General features: G+C 37.8%; 1 protein-coding gene across 1 annotated transcript in view; it reads left to right on the forward strand.

The window, feature by feature from the left end:
• cdh8 (cadherin 8) overlaps positions 1-19886 on the forward strand; it is a 78527-nt gene that overhangs the window by 38277 nt on the left and 20364 nt on the right. The window contains exons 3-5 of the mRNA XM_042486256.1: positions 4033-4200; positions 4446-4633; positions 14891-15138. Of these exons, the coding sequence (XP_042342190.1) occupies positions 4033-4200; positions 4446-4633; positions 14891-15138 (604 nt within the window). The remainder of the gene's footprint in view (positions 1-4032; positions 4201-4445; positions 4634-14890; positions 15139-19886) is intronic.

Raw genomic sequence — 19886 nt, forward strand, 5'->3', positions numbered from 1 at the left:
TTTAATTGCTTTCGCAGCTGTCTTTTTAACATGTGTGTCTGTAAGCAATATGATTAAATAATGGTGAAATTACATTAATAAGAAATGAGATGGAAATCGACTGCTCACAATTTGGAAAACAGCGCACAATAAACAAGCTTCAAGAAAGCAGAGTCTAGAAATTTATGTACATAATTAGGGACGAAACACTCGAGTTCAACTCGTCAAAATCGGTGCCCATCCTCGCGGGCTATAGGCGTCACAATCTCTGAGCGTCTGCAGAGCTGGGGACGTGGCTTTAGAAAACGCACTGAACGGACAATTTAAGGATTAGCATTCATTCTTTGTGTGACTGCGGAGCACATGCAGATGGCTCATTCAAGTGAGCCAGATGTTTTAATGAATGTTAATGAAAAATAAAAGGTAAGGGGAAAACAACCATTAGAATGCATTCAACACTTACGATGCCACATTGGAAATGAAAAGCATTCAATAAATAAATAAACATCATGCCCCAATTCATCACTTGGTTAATGGTCGATGGAAAAAAAAAAAAAAAAAAAAGTTGAGGCAAATATCTATGGAAATGAGTGTTTGTCTATCCTCCCTTTTCAGTGATTAGGAATTAATTTGAATAATTAACGATGATCAACAGAGATGAGAGTGTTGCTTCTAGCATGATGACTGAAGTATGCTTGTGTGTGTGTGTGTGTGTGTGTGTGTGTGTGTGTGTGTGTATACAAGAGGGAGTACGAGTGACTTGTTTGTGTTGCTTTCTTTATTATGGATACATTTGTTTGCTTGACTACAGTAGAGGTGGGCCCACCTTGGTGATGCCAGTAGATACAAGTTTTTACCACTTACACCAGTGGCATATGCAGCAGTTGCAGCAGACATTAGAATAAAGTGAAATCTTTTATATAATTTGGCATGTTAATAGCGTAAAATGACAACAGTATTCTGGTCATGAGAAATTAATGTTTACTCACTGTGTCCTCCAGACATCTCTTTGCATGTCCCATGCATATTTATAAGGACAAGTGAGACACTACATATTGTATAAGGTGTTTCAGCCTAAGAGCACTTCAAAAACTGTATCTTTTTCTATGACCAGATTTTTTTTTATTCTTAAGAGGACCTTAAATGTCTCCTTAGGGTACATATAAAGCAGAACACTTGATCTTTGCATTGTCTATTGCAGCACACTGTTGAATGAAATCATTATGATTATTATTATGATTATGATGATTATTATTATTATTGTTGTTGTTGTTGTTGTTGTTGTTGTTGTTGTTGTTGTTATGGGTAGAAGCAGTAAACAGATAAACTTTCTTGAACTATCTTGACACTCAATTGCCTTTTGAAACAAGTTCTAAATAAGGCCATTCATTCACTCTTAAGTCTGAATAAAATGGTTCAGCCTGTTGTATATGATTGTATAGCCTATAATACTGTAGTGATAATGTCATGCAACTGGTCTCAGCATCTATACATTGGAATAACATTCAAAGATGTGTATAAAAATGGGCTTCTTATAACATATTGTAACATATTCTGAAAAAAAAAAGAGAAAATATATGTTTCCGCATAGACTGTAATCATAATGGACACAGCTACTGTGATGCCACACATTGGATTGTCGTTTTGAGGCCCTAAGTTCAGTATTTTGGCAAAACCATCTTGTTTTTTTTGTTTTGTTTTTTTTATTAAACCAACCAAAAGATTCGAGATTCCAAAAACTTTATTGTCTGTCACATAAAAGCAGAAAATTCCCTTCGGTTGCCAGCATTCACACCAAATCACACAACAGTTCAATACATCAATAAAACCGAAGTGTGCGAAGCTACATCAAAAAAGAAACGACTACCCATCCTTGTTAAAAAAGTATACTGCGGTAGAAATAAAAGAGTTCTTGTAGGGCATTTTCTTCTTGTAGGTAAATTTCTGCTATAAAATTGGACATTTCAACATGGGGGTTTATTGACTCTGTTTTAGAGCCAGCCACAAGTGGCCATAAGAGGAACTGCAGTTTGGCATTTAAACATCTGTTTCATTTTGCAGCCTCAGAGGTCTCTGCTTGATATTAGTATTAGTGCTGTACCTTAACACCTAAACTAGCTCCCCAGAGTACGTTTAAATGTCAGACTTTAAGGAAGTGCACAGATATTGCACCCCTCAGTAGAGTATGAAAACACCTCTCTAGTACAAGCTTTGCACAGATACAAGTAAGTATAGTCAAGGTGAGACATTTTAGGTGACATAAACATAAAAGCACCCTTTTGAGTGAAGTAATTCTTTCACCTTGACATTAAATGAATAAAAAGGATGCTATGGAATTTTTCCCAAATGTGACTTTTGCTTGGAAAAGCTGATTTTGAACTGATGACATGTTTCAGAATCATAACTGAAAAAGGTGCATTAGTTCTGTTAAGGGTGTAAAAGATTTCAGAATACAGTTGAATACACTGATTGGTGTTGACAGTGCATTTTACACAACACTGCCTCTCCCAAATCTCAAATAACTTTATTTCTGTCATAGAAGTTGACACAAAATTAAACCTCTCTGGCAACTAATTTACTTTAAACATAAGTAACATCTCCATGTGGAATACCAATCTTTATATTTCTTTCTCAGTGAGTGACTTTTTGGCAAATAAAAGAATATTTATTTATTCATGCCTAGCCCATGTTATTTATGAAATCAAAAGTACAGTACAAGCCCAGTTTGTGGAATACTGAAAAGGTTACCACTTGAATTCTCTTACATATTGTGATCTAATTCAAAAGAAAGGCATGGAAGTATAAAGGACAATATTTATTGTGTTAAATATTTATTTTTATTTTTACATATATTATGTAACAGTTGGGCCTGGGGTACCCTAAACAATAAGGAAGTAAATCCAATTTTATTTAAAAAAAAAAAAAGAAGTCAAAATGAAAAAAAGGAAGGTCTATAAAATACATAGTATGTGAAAAGTATCATGTTTTGTGTATGGGAGCAGAGGTCTATGGTACTTATGTGACCAACTCATCTAATTTGTTGTGCTGATCCCATGGTCACCAAATATACCATATTTTTGTCAAGGGCATTGTTTGCTTGGTCATTACTCTGAGGATTGTTAATAATTTATAGAGCTAAGGGATTGGTGATAAAACAGTGACACAATGTTTTTTTCTTTTTTTTCAGTATGTGTTTGATAACTATTTTATAAATTATCTAAACAAGGTTATCGCTCCCTCATCCCACTGCAGTCTCACTGATGAGGTGAGGTAGCGATTTTGTTTAAAACATCCTACTCCACTCTTTCACATTCTCCGGTTGTCTGGATCATCAGTGTTGTGTGTGACCTCCAAAAGCAAAACTGACCCTGAAATTGTGCTAAATCTCCAAGGAAAATCTATCACAAGAATTGAAAATGCAGGCACAGACAACATCCTAACCCCTCCCACGTTTTTCATCATAGCCAAGCATATTCTCATTGTCTGAGGCAGCTCAGGACCAAGGCAGGGTGTCATGCCAAAGCCTGGTTTTTATGAGGGGTTTTATATTCATTTGATGATCCTGCGGGCCTCTGTTTCCTGAGTGGATTATCCGTATATGCCGGTGCTGAGCCCTTTTTATATTCAGCGCCGTGGCAGAGTCAATAAGGTCCATTCTGCATACAATATTCAAGATTATACAAGACAGACAGCATAATTCACACTCAATCAGAATACAAATGACTGCAGATGGCGGAACAACACATTTGAAAACAAACACAGCTGATTCGCAGTGCCGGGACGGGCTCAGTCATGACCACCTTGCCACACTCACGCAGACGGTGAATAAACCTGTAGGGGTTTCTTTTTTACCTCTGCGTTGTACGGAGTCCTTGTATTGTAAAGTGATGGTCTAAAATAATGCATGTAACAAAACAGGGAGTGAGGCGGCCGTGAAGGTTACAGTATGCCTTTCTTGTGCATACTTCAATGAGCATCATTAAAGCGATGTGCAGAGTATATCAGTCATGTTTATAATTGAATTAATGTGTTATGAACTGTTTCCACCTCCAGCGACCATAAAAATCGCTCTCCATGGGATGGATCGGGAGATGAGAGAGGAGTACCTGGTGGTCATTCAGGCGAAGGACATGGGAGGTCACATGGGAGGCTTGTCTGGAACCACGACTGTCACCGTCACGCTAACGGACATCAACGACAACCCGCCAAAGTTCTCTAAAAGTATGCAATTTCACGACCTGAAATGTCTCAAATCGAATTAAGAGCACAAACAAATGACTGCGGCTGTAAATGAGTATTTCCCTGATTTTTCATAATTGGGAAAAATAGATGTTATTTTGTAAATTTCATCAAATGGCCTCCTCAGAAAGTCTAATGATGATGCAGTGCTGTAATATGCTTCTAAAATTTTATTTAATATAATCACCATTTCTCCAAACCAAAGATCTTTGTGTGTTATTTCCTAGGTCTGTATGAGTTTGTGATCCCTGAAGACCTACCGATAGGGAAAATGGGCGGCAAGGTGAAAGCAAATGACAGAGACATCGGCGAGAATGCCAAGTCAACATACAGCATCATTGAGGGAGATGACCAAGGCATGTTTGAGATTATTACCGACACACAGACACAAGAAGGGATTCTTCGACTGAAAAAGGTAAGACCTTGAAACTGGCTGGAAATGGCAAGTCTTCATGCTCTCACTGACAGACAAACACAATAGAGCCACGGACTGTATAACATGGCAGCTGTGAGATAGCTGTAATGTCTTTTACAACATAAGCCAGATAGGCCCTCTGACCAAATTTAAACGGCCGTCGGTTTGTGGTTCAAAATATATAGAGTCCTACAGCAAGTTGAGTGAGAATTGAGAAGTGAGAAGCAGCATGCCCCAAGATATTTTCACATTATCTAATCCAGCCCCCATTCAAAAAAATCTCGACACCCCTGCCAATTTTTTTTTCAGCAAACTTTACCTATACTGTTCAGCACACATGGTTTTTTCGTGTTATAGAAACTCATGTGTTTGAAACAGAATGGCCAGTGTCAAGTGCGGCAGGAATGGAAAACAGAGTCCCTCAGCCTTTTCAGTGATAACGCAACTGCAATAATCAGAGTAAATGTTGGCATTGTATGCATCTGGAAACCACATATATGTTCATTTGTATAGGAAAATATAGTATTTTGGCTTACAAAATATCCAATATTTTGTCCAATAAAAAAACATTGACACAAACCCTTTTTTGTACTATCCCTTGTGGAAAACAACGTCAGGTTGCAAAAAAAAAAAAAAAAAAGCAACTGGGAAAACAGTGACAGGTTGCTAAAACACAACAGGTTTTGTTGTTTGTTGGTCTCAAACAGTGGTCTGCATGGGTCTGCGGCTTGGCAGGCGTCTCGCTGAGGTGACAGTGCCACTACAATGAAGTAAATTAATTATACACAACAAGTGACAGCAATGTTTACTCAGAATTAAGTTATAAATGTTGATTTAAACTGGTGACTTCACTGTAGTACAGTTGGCAGTGTATTTTGTGTGCGTTTGTTGATTGTCTATATAAATGTGCAGACTAAAAGAAAGTAAGTACTGGACATTCAAATGTCTCACAAAGCTGAACTGAACTTGTCACTGACAACAATGATAAAGATTATACTGATGTGATGAATTTCAAACTACAGATTGCCTGACCTCCCTCCACCCCAGAACCCAAATAACAACAAGCCCCACAGATGTGCCAGTTTTTCATTCAGTGACAGCTATAACTATTCATTTATTATCTCTTATTTCAAACACAGACTGGCTGTAATAGTTGTTTAAAACTGGGAATAGCATTTAGTTATTTAGTCTGATGTTTCTTAATGTTTTGCCCACTTCATTTCCCATATAACGCCACCACTAACTATAATCTCATTAGTACAAATACAGCTGAATGGACATCTCTCAGAATTATAATAAACATTCACATTTTTCCAAATGCAATTTGTGGAAGGTTTGCTGTACTGATTTGCATTTTAATTGTACATAAAAAAGTGTCCAAGAAAAGTTTAAAGTAATACTACTACTACCTCTACTACTACTACTACTACTACTACTACTACTACTGATAATAATAATAATAATAATAATAATAATAATAATAATAATGTAGTCATATGCAAGTGATTTATATTGCACAATTTTTAAGCGATGCATGACCCAAGATTCATTTACAAATGTCGGCCTAGAGCCACCCCTACAATAACCCAATGCAGCTAATTTCTCAAATACAGAAAACTTTATAAAACATGCATGCTTTTAATTCTAAATGGCGAGCTAACATGCAGCATATTGTAACATGAGGCCAGATTGGTCCTCTTCTTCTGTACCACCTCCAGTAAAATTCAGCACTTTATTTTGTGAGAGGGCTTCACTTAAAAGTATAACATTCATTGCACCATAAGTATCTTAGATGTTAAGATACCATTAAAAAAAATCTAAGAAAAAAAATTACAACACTAAATTTAACATCTGAATTGCTTTTTTCGACAAGATAATCTCATTTTTACGTTACAGTCTTGCCCGGAGCTATAGCTGTAGCTGTCTTAGCTCAAGGCAAATTTCTCACATATTGTAAATTGGTTCAGCCCTCCTTCGAACTGAATTCACTTATGCGACACCCATATTACCATCACCATCAGAGCAGATGGACTGATCCCAAAGTTGTAGTTCTTTGTGATGCTAACACATCCACATGTGAGCGCTGCAGTCTTGTGCTGCTGGCCCCAAAGCAGCTTCAGTGAAGCAGTTGCTGGTTAATTGCTTTGCTTAAGGGAACATTAGCAGTAGGTGTTGAGAGAAGAATATGCAATGCTCATAAGTTGAAGTTCTTTATTCTTATCATATGTGCAACAATTACAAAGGAGCAGTCATCGGCAATGAAAATCTCAGGCCTCAGGCTCCTTCCAAAAATGCTCATTAAATATCAAGATATCCCCATGTGTGTGGACCTGAGCAAAACAAGCTGGTGACATTCCTGTCACAAAACCTGAATCCCTAACCTTGAGGCAAACGCATTAGCGCATAATGACATGGTACATTGCGATGTTGGTGAAGCAAGCGTTCTCATCAATAGCACCATCAACTAATTTGGAAGTATGGCCAAGACACTGCTGTGATTTTCCCACAATGTAAGAGTTTCTGTGGTAAAAATGCAGTCTGAATACTCCCTCCAGGATAAAAGCTGTGAAGGTTTGAGCCTGCATATCATCGCTTGCCTGTAGACATTTAGAGCACCCAACCACATATTTTTCTCAATGCGGAAGTGCCTAGAATTTACATTCGAAAAACTGCAATGCATTTTAATAACACTGTGACCTGCGAGCAAGTTTCAACACAGATGTATCTCAAGGACATCTGTGGGAAATCAAACTGAGGTTTGAACGCATGGTATCAAAGATACCAAAGCTATTTATACATGTATGCATTCTATATTCTAAATGTATAGAACCTCAGCTCAGTTGAGGATGTTTGCATATATTGAATCATACATGTGATTGATGGATAGGCGCTCTTAAGTCTTGAGTCATGGTTGCGTCAGTGTCTGCAGAGAAAAGCTATACATCACTCAAATGCGGAATGCCATTGTGGTGTGATGTAAAATGACATTACCCCAAGGACATGTGGTGTGACTTTGTCAGAGTGTGAACAATGAACTGTGTGGGAGGTGGAATGTATAAGAGCTAAGGCAATCTGCCGGGACTGCGATTCACTGCCACTAAAGAAAACATCAGCGCTGGAGAACAAACTCGACACAAAGTCATAAAATCTCAAACTGTTGACAAAGCAAATGTCAAATGTGTTAGTCTTTTAGGCAACCTCCACTTCCATGTCCCGCGGAGAGCTCGCTCTCCCCATGTCTGCTCGCCTTTCTCTCTGCGGCCTTGAGTCGGCCTGCACCACTAAAGCAAGATAGATGATAATGTGTTGGGAAAAGTAGCATTTGCACATTACTGTTTCTGCATCCCTCCAGACGGCAAGTGGAGATGAGTTAAAATAAAGCAGTTATGCTTTTGCTCTTTTGTTCTGTCACTGTAAAAACTGTCAAGTTGATCTGACTCAAAAAAAGCATTAGTATTATATTAGTATTACAATTATTAGTCTTAAGGTATGCCTACATTTGACTTTAAAGCCATGGTAAAATCTATTGAATCCATGCTGTTTGTATGCACATGTTTTATTGGATTGTCGTGTTTCTTAAATTAATGTGCTTTTGTGAATTTTATTTGTTGTTGAAACTCAGTGATGCTGTTGTTTTTGACATGGTCTCCGCTGTAAAAGAGACCCTTGATCTCAGTGGGACAAAGCTGGTTAAATAAAGGCTAACAAAATAAAATGTTATTTGGTATTTAATTGTTAAATTGACTGAAAATGCAGTTGATGTTTTTGCAACTTAAAAATGACGAGAAAATAATTTGTTCTTTCTCAGTGTTAGCAACTTCTGTAAACCAAGTCTTTCTGACTTAACTTGGTAATGATAAAGATCATAATATGCCAACATGTTCAAGAATATACAAATGTGGCTGACTAGTTTGCAACCAGCTGAATACAGATATACAATATAGCAATGCCATAATACCTGCAGTGTTGATTTGTTTGTTGCATGCACAACATGCATCCCTGTTGAAATCTTTAGTATTGTAAGAGAGCGATTTAGTCTGAATATTCACAGATTTTTTAAAAAAAAATATTATTGTTTTTTATATTTGCGTATGTTATAAAGCTTAAAGTGGGATTTGTTTTGATTATATTATTTAATTTGTTTCCTCAAACACCGGCCATGTCTAAAGATGCCCAGAATGGCATTGTGTTAGAATAAGAATTCTGCAAACTTATCATGCTTTGTTGAACATAATAGATTTTTCTAAGACAAACAGATTCCTAAATTCTATTGTGTGAACAAAACTGTTACACTAAGTAAGACTAATATGGTTAACTTCAGCTGTGAACACCGAGAACAAGCTGATTTCATTTGTCATTTTTAAGTTGCAACAACTAAGTACAGTTGGATATAGATGCAAGACTAATAGCTACAAAGCAATTTGTTTCCTACATTTTTTAAAGTAAGATCAGCTTCAGATTTTACAGTGTATCCTCTAACCGGGGTGACACAAGAAAAGATTTAGTGTAACTCTTTTCCCCGACACACCCTGTCAACAGCTGTATGAGTCTATAAACTGCCATCTAAAGTGGAAGTCAAATTATTACAGATCCTTTGCGGCAAGGTTAAAACATATTGATCTAACTGAGGCTGGAGAGGCACAAACTGGGCGAGAGATTCTTTGCTGTTTGGGTTTAAGCTTTTTATCTGCCAGCCCCCAGGCCTGTCGAGGGATGTTAGTGGGATGCTGAGCTTTCACCCCTGCAGCCAACGCTGAACTTTGAAGTCTCTAAATGGCCTATGTGTACATACTGATTTGATGCTTGAGAGGGACCGAAAAATGACACAGCGGGGGTTTGGGCTGGGACACGACGGTGAGTGGTTGTTAACACGGGAGAAACTAGAATGTCTCTTTGTTGCTAAGTGTAAGTCCGCTGTTCCCCACTCAAAATTTTAGCCTCTTTCAGTTAAGCCGCGTTTACCTGGCTACATCAACTCCAAAATAGCCAGTATGCAGCTCTATTGTTTTCCTTTTGCACTCATGAATCTCTTAATAGTCAACAGAAGCTGTACAACAGTAGCACTATGCATACTAATAGAAATCAAAGTGGCTCTCCCTGAATTACTCATTCAAAGCTCTGTGTGCGTTTATTGAATTAATAATTTGAAAGGGTCAGAATATGACTCATATTGTGTACCCATGGGCAGGCTATCAAACAGTATTTAAAAGAGCAGCCATTTTTTTTTTTTATTTGAAATTGATATTGGAAATAATTAATCAAACTTAACTAGGCTAATCAGAGAAGCTGTTTACCACTGTGTTTTCCTTAAACCATACAAGTAGATTTGGTGTAATTAAATCTGCCAGCAGCGGTGAGAGTCCCCCTCTCCCCTTTCCCCTCTCTATTAGGACACTGGAAACAAATATAATGAGTTGTTTCTACATGCTGTCAAGTGGGAATAATACTGAAATATTTTGATAAGGGAGACGCCAATGTTCCTGGAATATAATGTGGAGCAGTTTGCTAAATTACTTATGTAAATTTGAAGCAGCTCACAAAAAAGTCTAAAAGCTGCATTTACCAATGTTGTTATATTAACAATTGATCAAAATGCTATTTGAAATGTGATAGCCGCACAGAGTGACTAACCCAGAGGGATTTAGCATTCAGTTCTGAATTTCCCGTCAGCTGTTGAGTGTTTTAGGGTTTTTTAGCTCATTTGGTTATAACCCACAAACTAACAGGAGAAGGAGTGTTTGATTTGTTGGTATCCTCTGCAGAGCTGCAGGGGGCTGGAGCCTATCCCAGCTGTCACTGGGCAGGATACAACCTGGACAGGTTGCCAGACTATCACAGGGCCTACACAGAAAGACAGACAATCATTCACGCTCATATTAACACCTACGGCCAATTTAGAGTCACCACTCCAATCAGTCAATAAATCAACCAGACTTTATTTGTATTGCACTTTTCATAGAGGCAAAATGGTAACACAAAGTGCTTCATACAATAAATAGAAAGGATAACAGAACAAACAACAATGTTAAAAATAATCAAATAAAATAATGTACCATCTAGTAAAACAATAAAACTGGCTAAAATGTGTAAACAAATAGTCAATATATACATAAGTAAAGTTCAATTAAAAGCCAAACTAACTAACCTTACCTGCGTGTCTTTAAACTGTGGACAGCCAGAGAACCTGGAGAAATATGGCCATTTGAGCTCGGAACCCCGTTGCAATGCTAATCACTACACAATGTGCTGCCCCACAACAGCTTAATGATAGTTTTTCACTCTTGTTTTAACAGCAACAAACAAATTTAGCCCCCATGCACATCACAAAAATGCGGGCAACTTTTATCATTTTTTAAATAACTTTTTCAGTGGTTTGGAATCTATGCTGACTGAGCTGGTTGGGCTCACCTGAGCTGAATGAGGAACCAGACTGAGCCCATTTGACTGCACTCAGTAATTAGTCAGGGCCCAGCCACCAGTCCATATAAAGCCCACCAGAGAGGAGCTGAGAGAGCAGAGGGAGGAGAGACCAGATGCCTCCTTAGAAGATTTGATTTTGAGTAGCCTACTTTTTGTTTAATTTATTGAAGTGACTTCAATTGTAACATTTATTTTTTTTATTAATAGGCCCATCCAGCTGTCAAATGATAGTCACTGTCAAGTGGGAAATTCAAGTTAAATACCTGCCTTGAATTTCCATAAAGTGGATATTGATTTTAAATTTTTGCCAGTGTATTCCAATAAATACATCCATCTCATCTGAAATCATTCAGAAATGTGCCGAGTCATCTCCAGTAACTCTGTGATCATGGAGAGCAAAGGTTTGTTTCTCATCAACCACAAACCTTTATCCTCTGTTACTGATTTGTAATTTTACTGCCCATGACTTATCTAAGCTTTTGTTGTAACCCAGTATGAACACTCTAAGACAACTATGAAAAACTGATTATTTGGAGCTGAGGTTAATTCACCAAAATCACATCAATTATTAATTCCTTGACCTATGCAGAAATCATGTATTGTGCAGCATTGTTGAGCAAACTATTAAAAACGTAATTAACAATAACAATAACATGGCAGATGGTAGCCATTTTTGGATTTGGGTTTCTTACAAAGTTGCCTGCATTTTTGAGAGGTACGTGGGGGCTAAATTTGTTTTTTAACCTTCCTATATGACAAATCTACTGAGAAAGTAACTTTTGCTCTCCATAGTCATGGAACTGCCAGAACTGACCCAACTGAAATGGCTTTCCGTGGCGATATTCTTGGTACAAACGCAATGATGTCTTTGTAAAAATCAGCCGCTTTCCATAGCACTATTCTCATTGGAAATGCAGGGATAATCAAGTAGAAAACAATTGCTTTTCATGGCACTATACTTGCTGGCAATGCAGTGATGACATGGTATAACATTTGTGTTTTGTGCACTACTTCAGCAACATCTTGGTACAAAAAACCCAACAATCACCATTGTCCTATTTTTGGCAGGAAATGCAATGTCTTGATAAAAAAAATAAATAAATAAAAAAATGCTTTTTGCTTCACAATAAATGCTGGTTGAAACACAACAACATTGCTGTAAAACACCCATGTATGGTGGCTAAAATGCCCCTGTTGTTTATTGGTGTGGAACAGTAGTCTGCAGCTAAGCAGGTGTCTCACCTGGGTGTAACGCCATCAGTCATCCTTTCACCTTCAGATGACGATATCAGCTAATATACTGTCAAATTCTGAAATGCTTACATGATACATGTTAGACGTACAAATGTAACATATCCATTGTATAGTAATGCACAATGCCAACATTCTTTCTGGCAACAGCAACAAGACAAGATGTAGCTTTTTATATGGCATTTGATGTATCTTACCTTGAGTTACCAGAGATGATGCAGCTTAGTTGCGAGGAGAGATTCCTTTTTTTTGTTGTTACAATTTCCAGTGTCTCATGCACAGTGATGTTTCCAATACAATAGCTAGTATTACAGTATTAAATTACAGTTAAGTGCCAGTTAGTGTCACCTCTGCTGGACACCAAACAGTTAAACCAACATTTGTACCAGTAAATGACTTGAAATAAAAAAATCATATTAAAACTTGGAACTTTCACCTCTCTCCATTTCCACATAATCATTTTGACTACCCAGCCATAGTCTCATACAGGCTCTTCCTCTCCACTGCCCTCTGAATTTAAGTGTAATCCATTGGCTCGAGGTCCAGCCACACTATGTACTTTCTCAGCACAGATGGCAGGATCAGAGAGAGAAAAGGAAGGAACGGACGGGGGGAGCTGAGTGTCAGGAGTGAGGAGGAGAGGAAGAACGGGAGGTTAATAATGAAAGTGTTCCAAATAGCTTCTGTGACCACAGAGGAGTGGGGCTTGGAGAGGCTTCAGGGGCTCTGTCTGTCTACCAGTGCCCTCAAGCCAGGAGTGTAAGAACGTGGAAGTCAAAGCCTTAGGTCGCTTCCCTGTGTCCCCACAGCGGCTGTCTCTGTCTCGCATCTGGACCCCCAGACACCCCTTCACCCACCTGCCCCCTCGAACCCCCAGAGCTCTCAGCAGTGGCCCTGTCTGACCTCAGGGACATTTCCTCTTGCTCTCTCCATCTTTTTTCGAACTGAATACATTTCCCGTTTTGTTCATCTCCCTCCTCTTAGTCCCTCTCCCTCCCCAAGCTGGCTCCTATCCCCTCAAGCGGCAAGGCCCAGTTTTGATTTCCCTATAAATCCTGGTTATGGAGCGCGGAAGTGACTTGATCCCATTATTCTTGTAGTATGAGAGCGACCAGAGGTGATTCCGAATGAAATTGTGACAGTCTGGGGTGTCCTCAGAGATGCTTAGAGACTAAAATTGTGGCTCTCCTCTCTCTTTTAAATATTAATGATGAGCCATCTGTAAAGGAAATACTGCAGAGCAATTGAAAATAGCGATTAAACAGATATGTCAGTCACACAATGACACGTCCTGTACCAAAATGTTTTTATTTCTCTTTGGGAAATTACACCTTTTGTTGATAGTCTTGAATGAGCACCTGCTCTCATTTATTTTATGTGAGCTGGTTGTGATAGCCGTATGAAAGCTCTAATAATCTGCTGTCACTGAAAGCATTAACAGGGAGATTTGTGTTCTTTCATGCCGATAAAGGTTGGAAAATATTTCCAGGCTGTGCAACTCAGAAATGTACAATTATTGTGCCTCTTTGATTTAAATCAAAATGATGATCAAATAAATTCTGTTTGCCGCGATAGACAGAACCCATAGACATTATCACAGTCACTCACAAACTCTATCTCTCCGGATTAAAGCTCCCTGTGTGTGTGTGTGTGTGCGTTCGTGCGTGTGCGTGCGTGTGCGTGCGTGCGTGTGCTTGTGTTTGTGTGTGTGTGATGGTTATGTTGTTAAAACGTCTTTTCAATGATTATGTTTACCTGATTCTTTAAGTAGAAAAACAAGACAATTGTTTACTGTCCAGATGCTCTCACAGTTCACTGCTCAGCGATGGGCTATCAGCATGCATTGCTGCCTGCCTCAGCATCTTTCAAAATATGACCAATGGTGGGCAACAAAGTTAGAAAGTTTTAATCTTGCACACAGGGGCTTTAAGTTGGAATTGTAATCAATTGCACATGAATGCAAATTTCTCACTATAGCATTTTTGTAAAGCTGCATCAAATACAGTATGGCCACAATGTTCAGATTAAGTAGAAAGCAATTTAATCTTAATATTGGTGAAAGAAATTCTCTGAAAAAAGTGGACATATGAACTCATCATTTAAATTAAAGGACATATGTGTATTTATTTTTTTTTTAGCAACATATACCTCAAGTATCAAAGTAAATTTAATCATTACACCACCATCATACTTGATACAAAAGCCTCCTCTGCTCATTTCTAATGTAAATCTGTGCTGAGCACAGAATCTTATGACACTCATTTCGGAGCATCAAAAATACGAACTTCCGGGTCACGCAGATCAGACAAATTAAATAATAAAATCAAATTTGGCCCGTGGCCTGTATTTCAACTTTCCTTTATTTGATCAAGATTAACAAATGGGATATTGAAAAACAAAGTAATTTTCATTTATTTGCTTTCATTTCAAAAAGCAAAAAACGGAAAACGACCCATTTTTAATTTATCATTTTTGAACTTAAGTAGAGTACTTGAGTAAATGTACCACAAGATTTAACATGTGTGATTTGGTAAAGCAGTATAATGAAGCAGTCCTTGACCACATCTCTCTTTGTCTCTCCTACAGTCAATAGACTACGAGAGCAAGCGAGCCTACACCCTGAAAGTTGAAGCCACCAACATCCGCTCTGAGCCCGGCAGTGGCGGGCCCTTCAAGGACACAGCTACAGTAAAGATTACGGTGGAAGACGCTGACGAACCCCCTGTTTTCTTCAAACCAGTGTACTTACTGGAAGTAAATGAGAATGCTCCCATCAACACGGTCATAGGCACGGTCACGGCCAGAGATCCAGATTCTACCGGAAGCCTTGTCAGGTGAGCCTTGTATGCTTTCAATGGATCAGAGTGATATGAAGACCCAACTTGAGAAAGAAAAAGCTCTTTAGTGTAACCTGAAGAAGTGAGGGAGACTACAGGTTAACTGTATAGTCTTTTCAGAATATAATGAGTTGTTTTAATAAAAGGGTTGATACTGAGGCATGGAATTAAATCTCTTCACTGTCTTAAACAGTAAGAAAGCAACCAAATGATTGCTCTCATTTCTACACATGTACAAAAAAAGTCGATTATGAGTTGAAGGCAATACAACTTTAACTTTGAATGTGTATTCTCCTCTTGTGTGACTTATTCTTGGAAATACCACAAGGGCACCTTGAGGATAGGTTATACAGGCAATTTCTCTCCCTCCATCTTGGCATTTCATTAATTCTCCAGTGACTTGCTGACCGCATTCCCGCGACAACAGTCAACAGGTTGTGTGTAATTGCATGGGAGCAGAGAGGAGGCTGGGTTTCATAGATTGGCTGGGGCTACAGAGCAGGGTCCGTTCATTCTACTTTTTCTTTTTTCCCTTTTCTGGTGGCATCCTCATGTTTAGTGATGAGATTGCCAGAAGGAACTGAGCCCCGGGGTTGGATGATGTCCCTTCACTGATAAAGGAGAAGTATATTTCATGTCTATTGACATATTTTACTTCTCTCTGTCCTTATTTCGAATCACAGCACTCCTAGATTTGTTGAGCGAGTCTGTGCTTCTTAGAGGGAGACAGAGACCAGTTGATTGGATTGAAAAAATGTAAAAGTAAAAAAAAAAAAAACAAGAACTTAATTGAATCAATTCATCAGTTATCAAAATAGGTGCCATTTGACTAACTGATTAATCAACTTTGCTCCAAATGTACAAATAGTCTTTTGGTCTATATTTAGGTGAGGTACCAACAATGGAGAAACATACATGTACTAAGCTATTATTATTTAATATCATGGTTTTCTTTAGGTTGATAGTGCACAAAAGTCCAATCAATATATCATTAAATCTAAAGAAGCTGCATGCAGCATTTGGAGCACACGGCTCTCAACATGGGGGTGGCTGAGCCAGCTCGCAGCTAGTAGTGCTAAAAGCGCAAACAATGCTACAACAACAAAACTGCTGCAGAGCTATAAGAGTGAACCTGTGGAGGAATCGGAGGGTGGGTGTTATGCTTTGGTGCCGACGCCATCCGGCCATGTTATCAACAGTAACCATCATATGAGTACAGAGCCATAGTGATTAGCTGGCCAGTGGGCTGCACACATTGGGACTCTGATTCATTACCATGCGCCCTTTTTTTTTGTTGTATGTGTGTGTCCCTTTGTTTTAATATTGCTGTCTAAAATTGGATGATTTTGCAAGTCCATGACCACAGCATAGGTGGAACTTGTCACAAGTTCTTTTTTTCCTCAGCAGCGGTTTTCTGAGTTTGATTCACAGGGTGAATAACCAGTAATGGATAACCAGTCAGAGCTGATCAGAACAGATATTGTTGATGGATGAGAGGAGCAGCTACTGCAGAACTTTAAGAGCCATAGTGATGAACAATTAAGTTTTACTTTCACTGCTCTGTCTGTGCCCAGAATGCACTCTTAGTTTGCAGAGTGTTACACAATGTATAACCAAACTGTATATGTATTCCAATGATGCTCCTCATGAACGGTCCTGCTCTGATAATTAAAAATCAATACATGATGGCAATTGTTTTAATGGTGGAGGGCTGCCACGATAATTGAATCAGAGAAACCCTGAGAGGAGCTTGGATAAAAACACACACAGAGTGAGAATGACTTCAATCTTTGCTCACAATTCCATTACTCTACATGTCTTTTCATAGCAAATAGTGATTTGCTGCTTTATTAAGACTCTGGATGTTTTACACAGCTCTGGAAACATCTCAAAAAAACATACCTCTGAATCATTTGCAGTGGGCGTCTTTGAATGTCTTGTTTCATCCAGCCGACAGGCCAAAGCTTTAATATATTCAGTTTGGAGGGGAAAGCAGTAAATCCTCACACAGAGGTCGGAACCTGAAAATAGTTCAACATGTTTTTATTGAAAAATAACTGAAAGGATTAAACAGATGATCAACTAAGTAATTAACTTATCATTTCAGCTCTAAATTAACACTACACAATATGCAAAACATCATATTGTAATTATTTTTTATAGAATAAATGCCCTAATGTCTCAGATACAAGAGTGATGCCTCTCTGTGGCACCACAATGGTCCATTTATAATGGTAGGTTGTGACACATTTTACCTTTTAAAAAGAAATTAATTATTTGTGCAGCCCCACTCTAAATGAATTGCTTTTTTCTACTTTTTAAGGTTTAGTAATAAAAAAAAAAATGATGAAGGAAACATACATGGATAGGGCTATCATTGTAGATCAGGGTTTGTTTTTTATCTTAAGTGTGTAAAAGTCCAGCATTTTGCATTTAACAATTTCAAAATAGCTGTTTCTTTTAAATGTTGTGCAGTATTAATAATTCGGTTTGCCTTCTTTCTTGTTCGCCTCCTTCGATGCATCATTACTGAAAGACAAAGTGACTAAATAATAAATGAATGCCTGCAGAAGCCGCCCCCCTGCTGACATGATCTCTTCACAGGACTCTGTCCAGATATCAACATCCTGTCATGGCACTTAAATGTTTTGAGCATAATGTAGTACAAAGTCATAGGCTGCCATCTTGATGCACCAGGTCACCTGTCTTTGTGCAGATTTTTCACTTTATTTTCATTATTTATCCTGAGGTCATTCACTTACAGTATTCATTATGCTTATAATCACCAGTTTTACAGTTTGGTGGAGAAGTTGTTATTTTCACAGCTGACTGTTGCTCGGGGGCTTTGTGTGGCTGTCAGGCCCCACAAAGTTCCACTGCAGTCAGACAAGCAGAATAGAGCCTTTTTTTAAAAGAACTGTTGGATTTTTTAATACCACTCATTCTCAAACTTTCCATTTTATTCTCCAAGAGAAAGAAGAGGAAGTTATAAGTGGCTAATAGAATGCTGCATTAATCATCTGCCAACTCCTGTAAAGCCACTGATCAGCGGGGGGAAATAGCTGCTCAAAGATTACACACACAACCAGACATTTTCTTGCCAGTTTGCATTTTGTCACAACAAATTGTTTTGCCTCAACATGTGATTTTCTTTCAACACTGTACTACATTTTTAACCTCCCTGTAAATGTTCAAGATGAGCATGATCTATCACAGATGTCAAGTGTTTTCTTTGTGGGGGATAAGATGAAACAAGCTATTGTTATGGAGGGCTTAATACGACGTTTCAGACGTTGATTTTACATTTGTATTAGCCTGTAACTCCGAGCTTCAGGCTGGTAAAATGATTACAGTCTGCAAGATTTTAATCCTTGCAGATATACTGACTAACAGAAGGCTGCAGCCTCAATAATGCCTCTTACATGATCAGAAGGATCTAAATAATTGAAAATATGGACAAAGCCTCACTAGAAAATAAGCCAAATAATTAGACTGTGAAAGTTTGTTTGTTTGTTTGCAGTACGTACAGGGGCTAAAATTAACAAATATTTTCACTGTAATGGTTATTCTTGACTGAGCAGTTGGTGATTTGGTCTATGAAACATTAGAAAACTGTGAAAAAAAAAATCAAGGTGGCATTTTCAATTGTCTTGTTTTGTCTGACCAGCATTATAGAGCTCAATATATTCAGTCTACTATGATATGAAATAGAGAAAAGCAGTAGATCCTTACCCTAGAGAAAGGGGAACTAGATTGTTTCTGATTAAGAAATTATATATATTGTAAATAAAGTATCAAAATAGCTGTCTATTATTTTTCAGGTGATCAACAAATATAGTTTTTTTTTTGTATTTTATTAGTAACAAGGGGATTACATCTGTTATTTTGGAAAAATCTCATTTCTTTGGCTCTAAAAAGTGTTTATTTTATTTTAATAACCATAAAACTCCAGGAGGTGTATTAAGATGTGTCCAGAAAACAGGTGTGAAACTAAGAATTCTTGTGAAAACATCTGTGAATGTGTTATATCTTGTTGTTCTTTACACAAATCACCCGTAAATTATACTTATTAGCCTAAAACAGGCTTGCCCACAGAGATGCCTGGGCCCCTGAAAAGGTCGAGAGCTTTTTTGTTTTTTTTTTTTGTTTAAAAAATAAACTAAAATCATACAAAGAGATTGAACTCCTACAATTTTCAGTAGAGATGGTTTTACCCTTAAGAATGGACCTCCCATTCACTCTTTGTGAAAAGAAAAAAGCTTTCGTCATCATAATGGCTTCATAGCACTACATTACCTGCAGTGTAAAAGCAAGCGGAACGAATGATGAAACTATCACAATGCCTCTGCACTCTGCTCATACAAAAGTACCTTGTATCAAAAACTATATAATGTACATAATTCACTTAGGGAGAATAAAGAAATATTAAATAAATAGTTCATGTTTCTACATTGAAAAATCGTTTGGATCAGCATGTTTTGTATTACTATTATTTCTTTTAATATTTTGATTGTGTTTTTATTAATTGATCTGATGAAAAAAAACATTTGTTTTTTGTTGTTTTTTTTAAAGTCAATTTTTATATTTTTATCAGTTACAATGGTTTATTGACTTGTGTAACCTTTTAGCTTAAATTTAGGCTGAACATCATCATTGCCTCCCCCCACCACCAGCCCAAACATCAGGGGCCCCAGAAAGCTTATTGGTGGCCCTGGCCTACAAATATACTCTTTAACTTTCTGTTT

The sequence above is a fragment of the Plectropomus leopardus genome, chromosome 1 (genome assembly GCF_008729295.1).
Source record: "Plectropomus leopardus isolate mb chromosome 1, YSFRI_Pleo_2.0, whole genome shotgun sequence".
Classification (NCBI taxonomy): Eukaryota; Metazoa; Chordata; class Actinopteri; order Perciformes; family Serranidae; genus Plectropomus; species Plectropomus leopardus.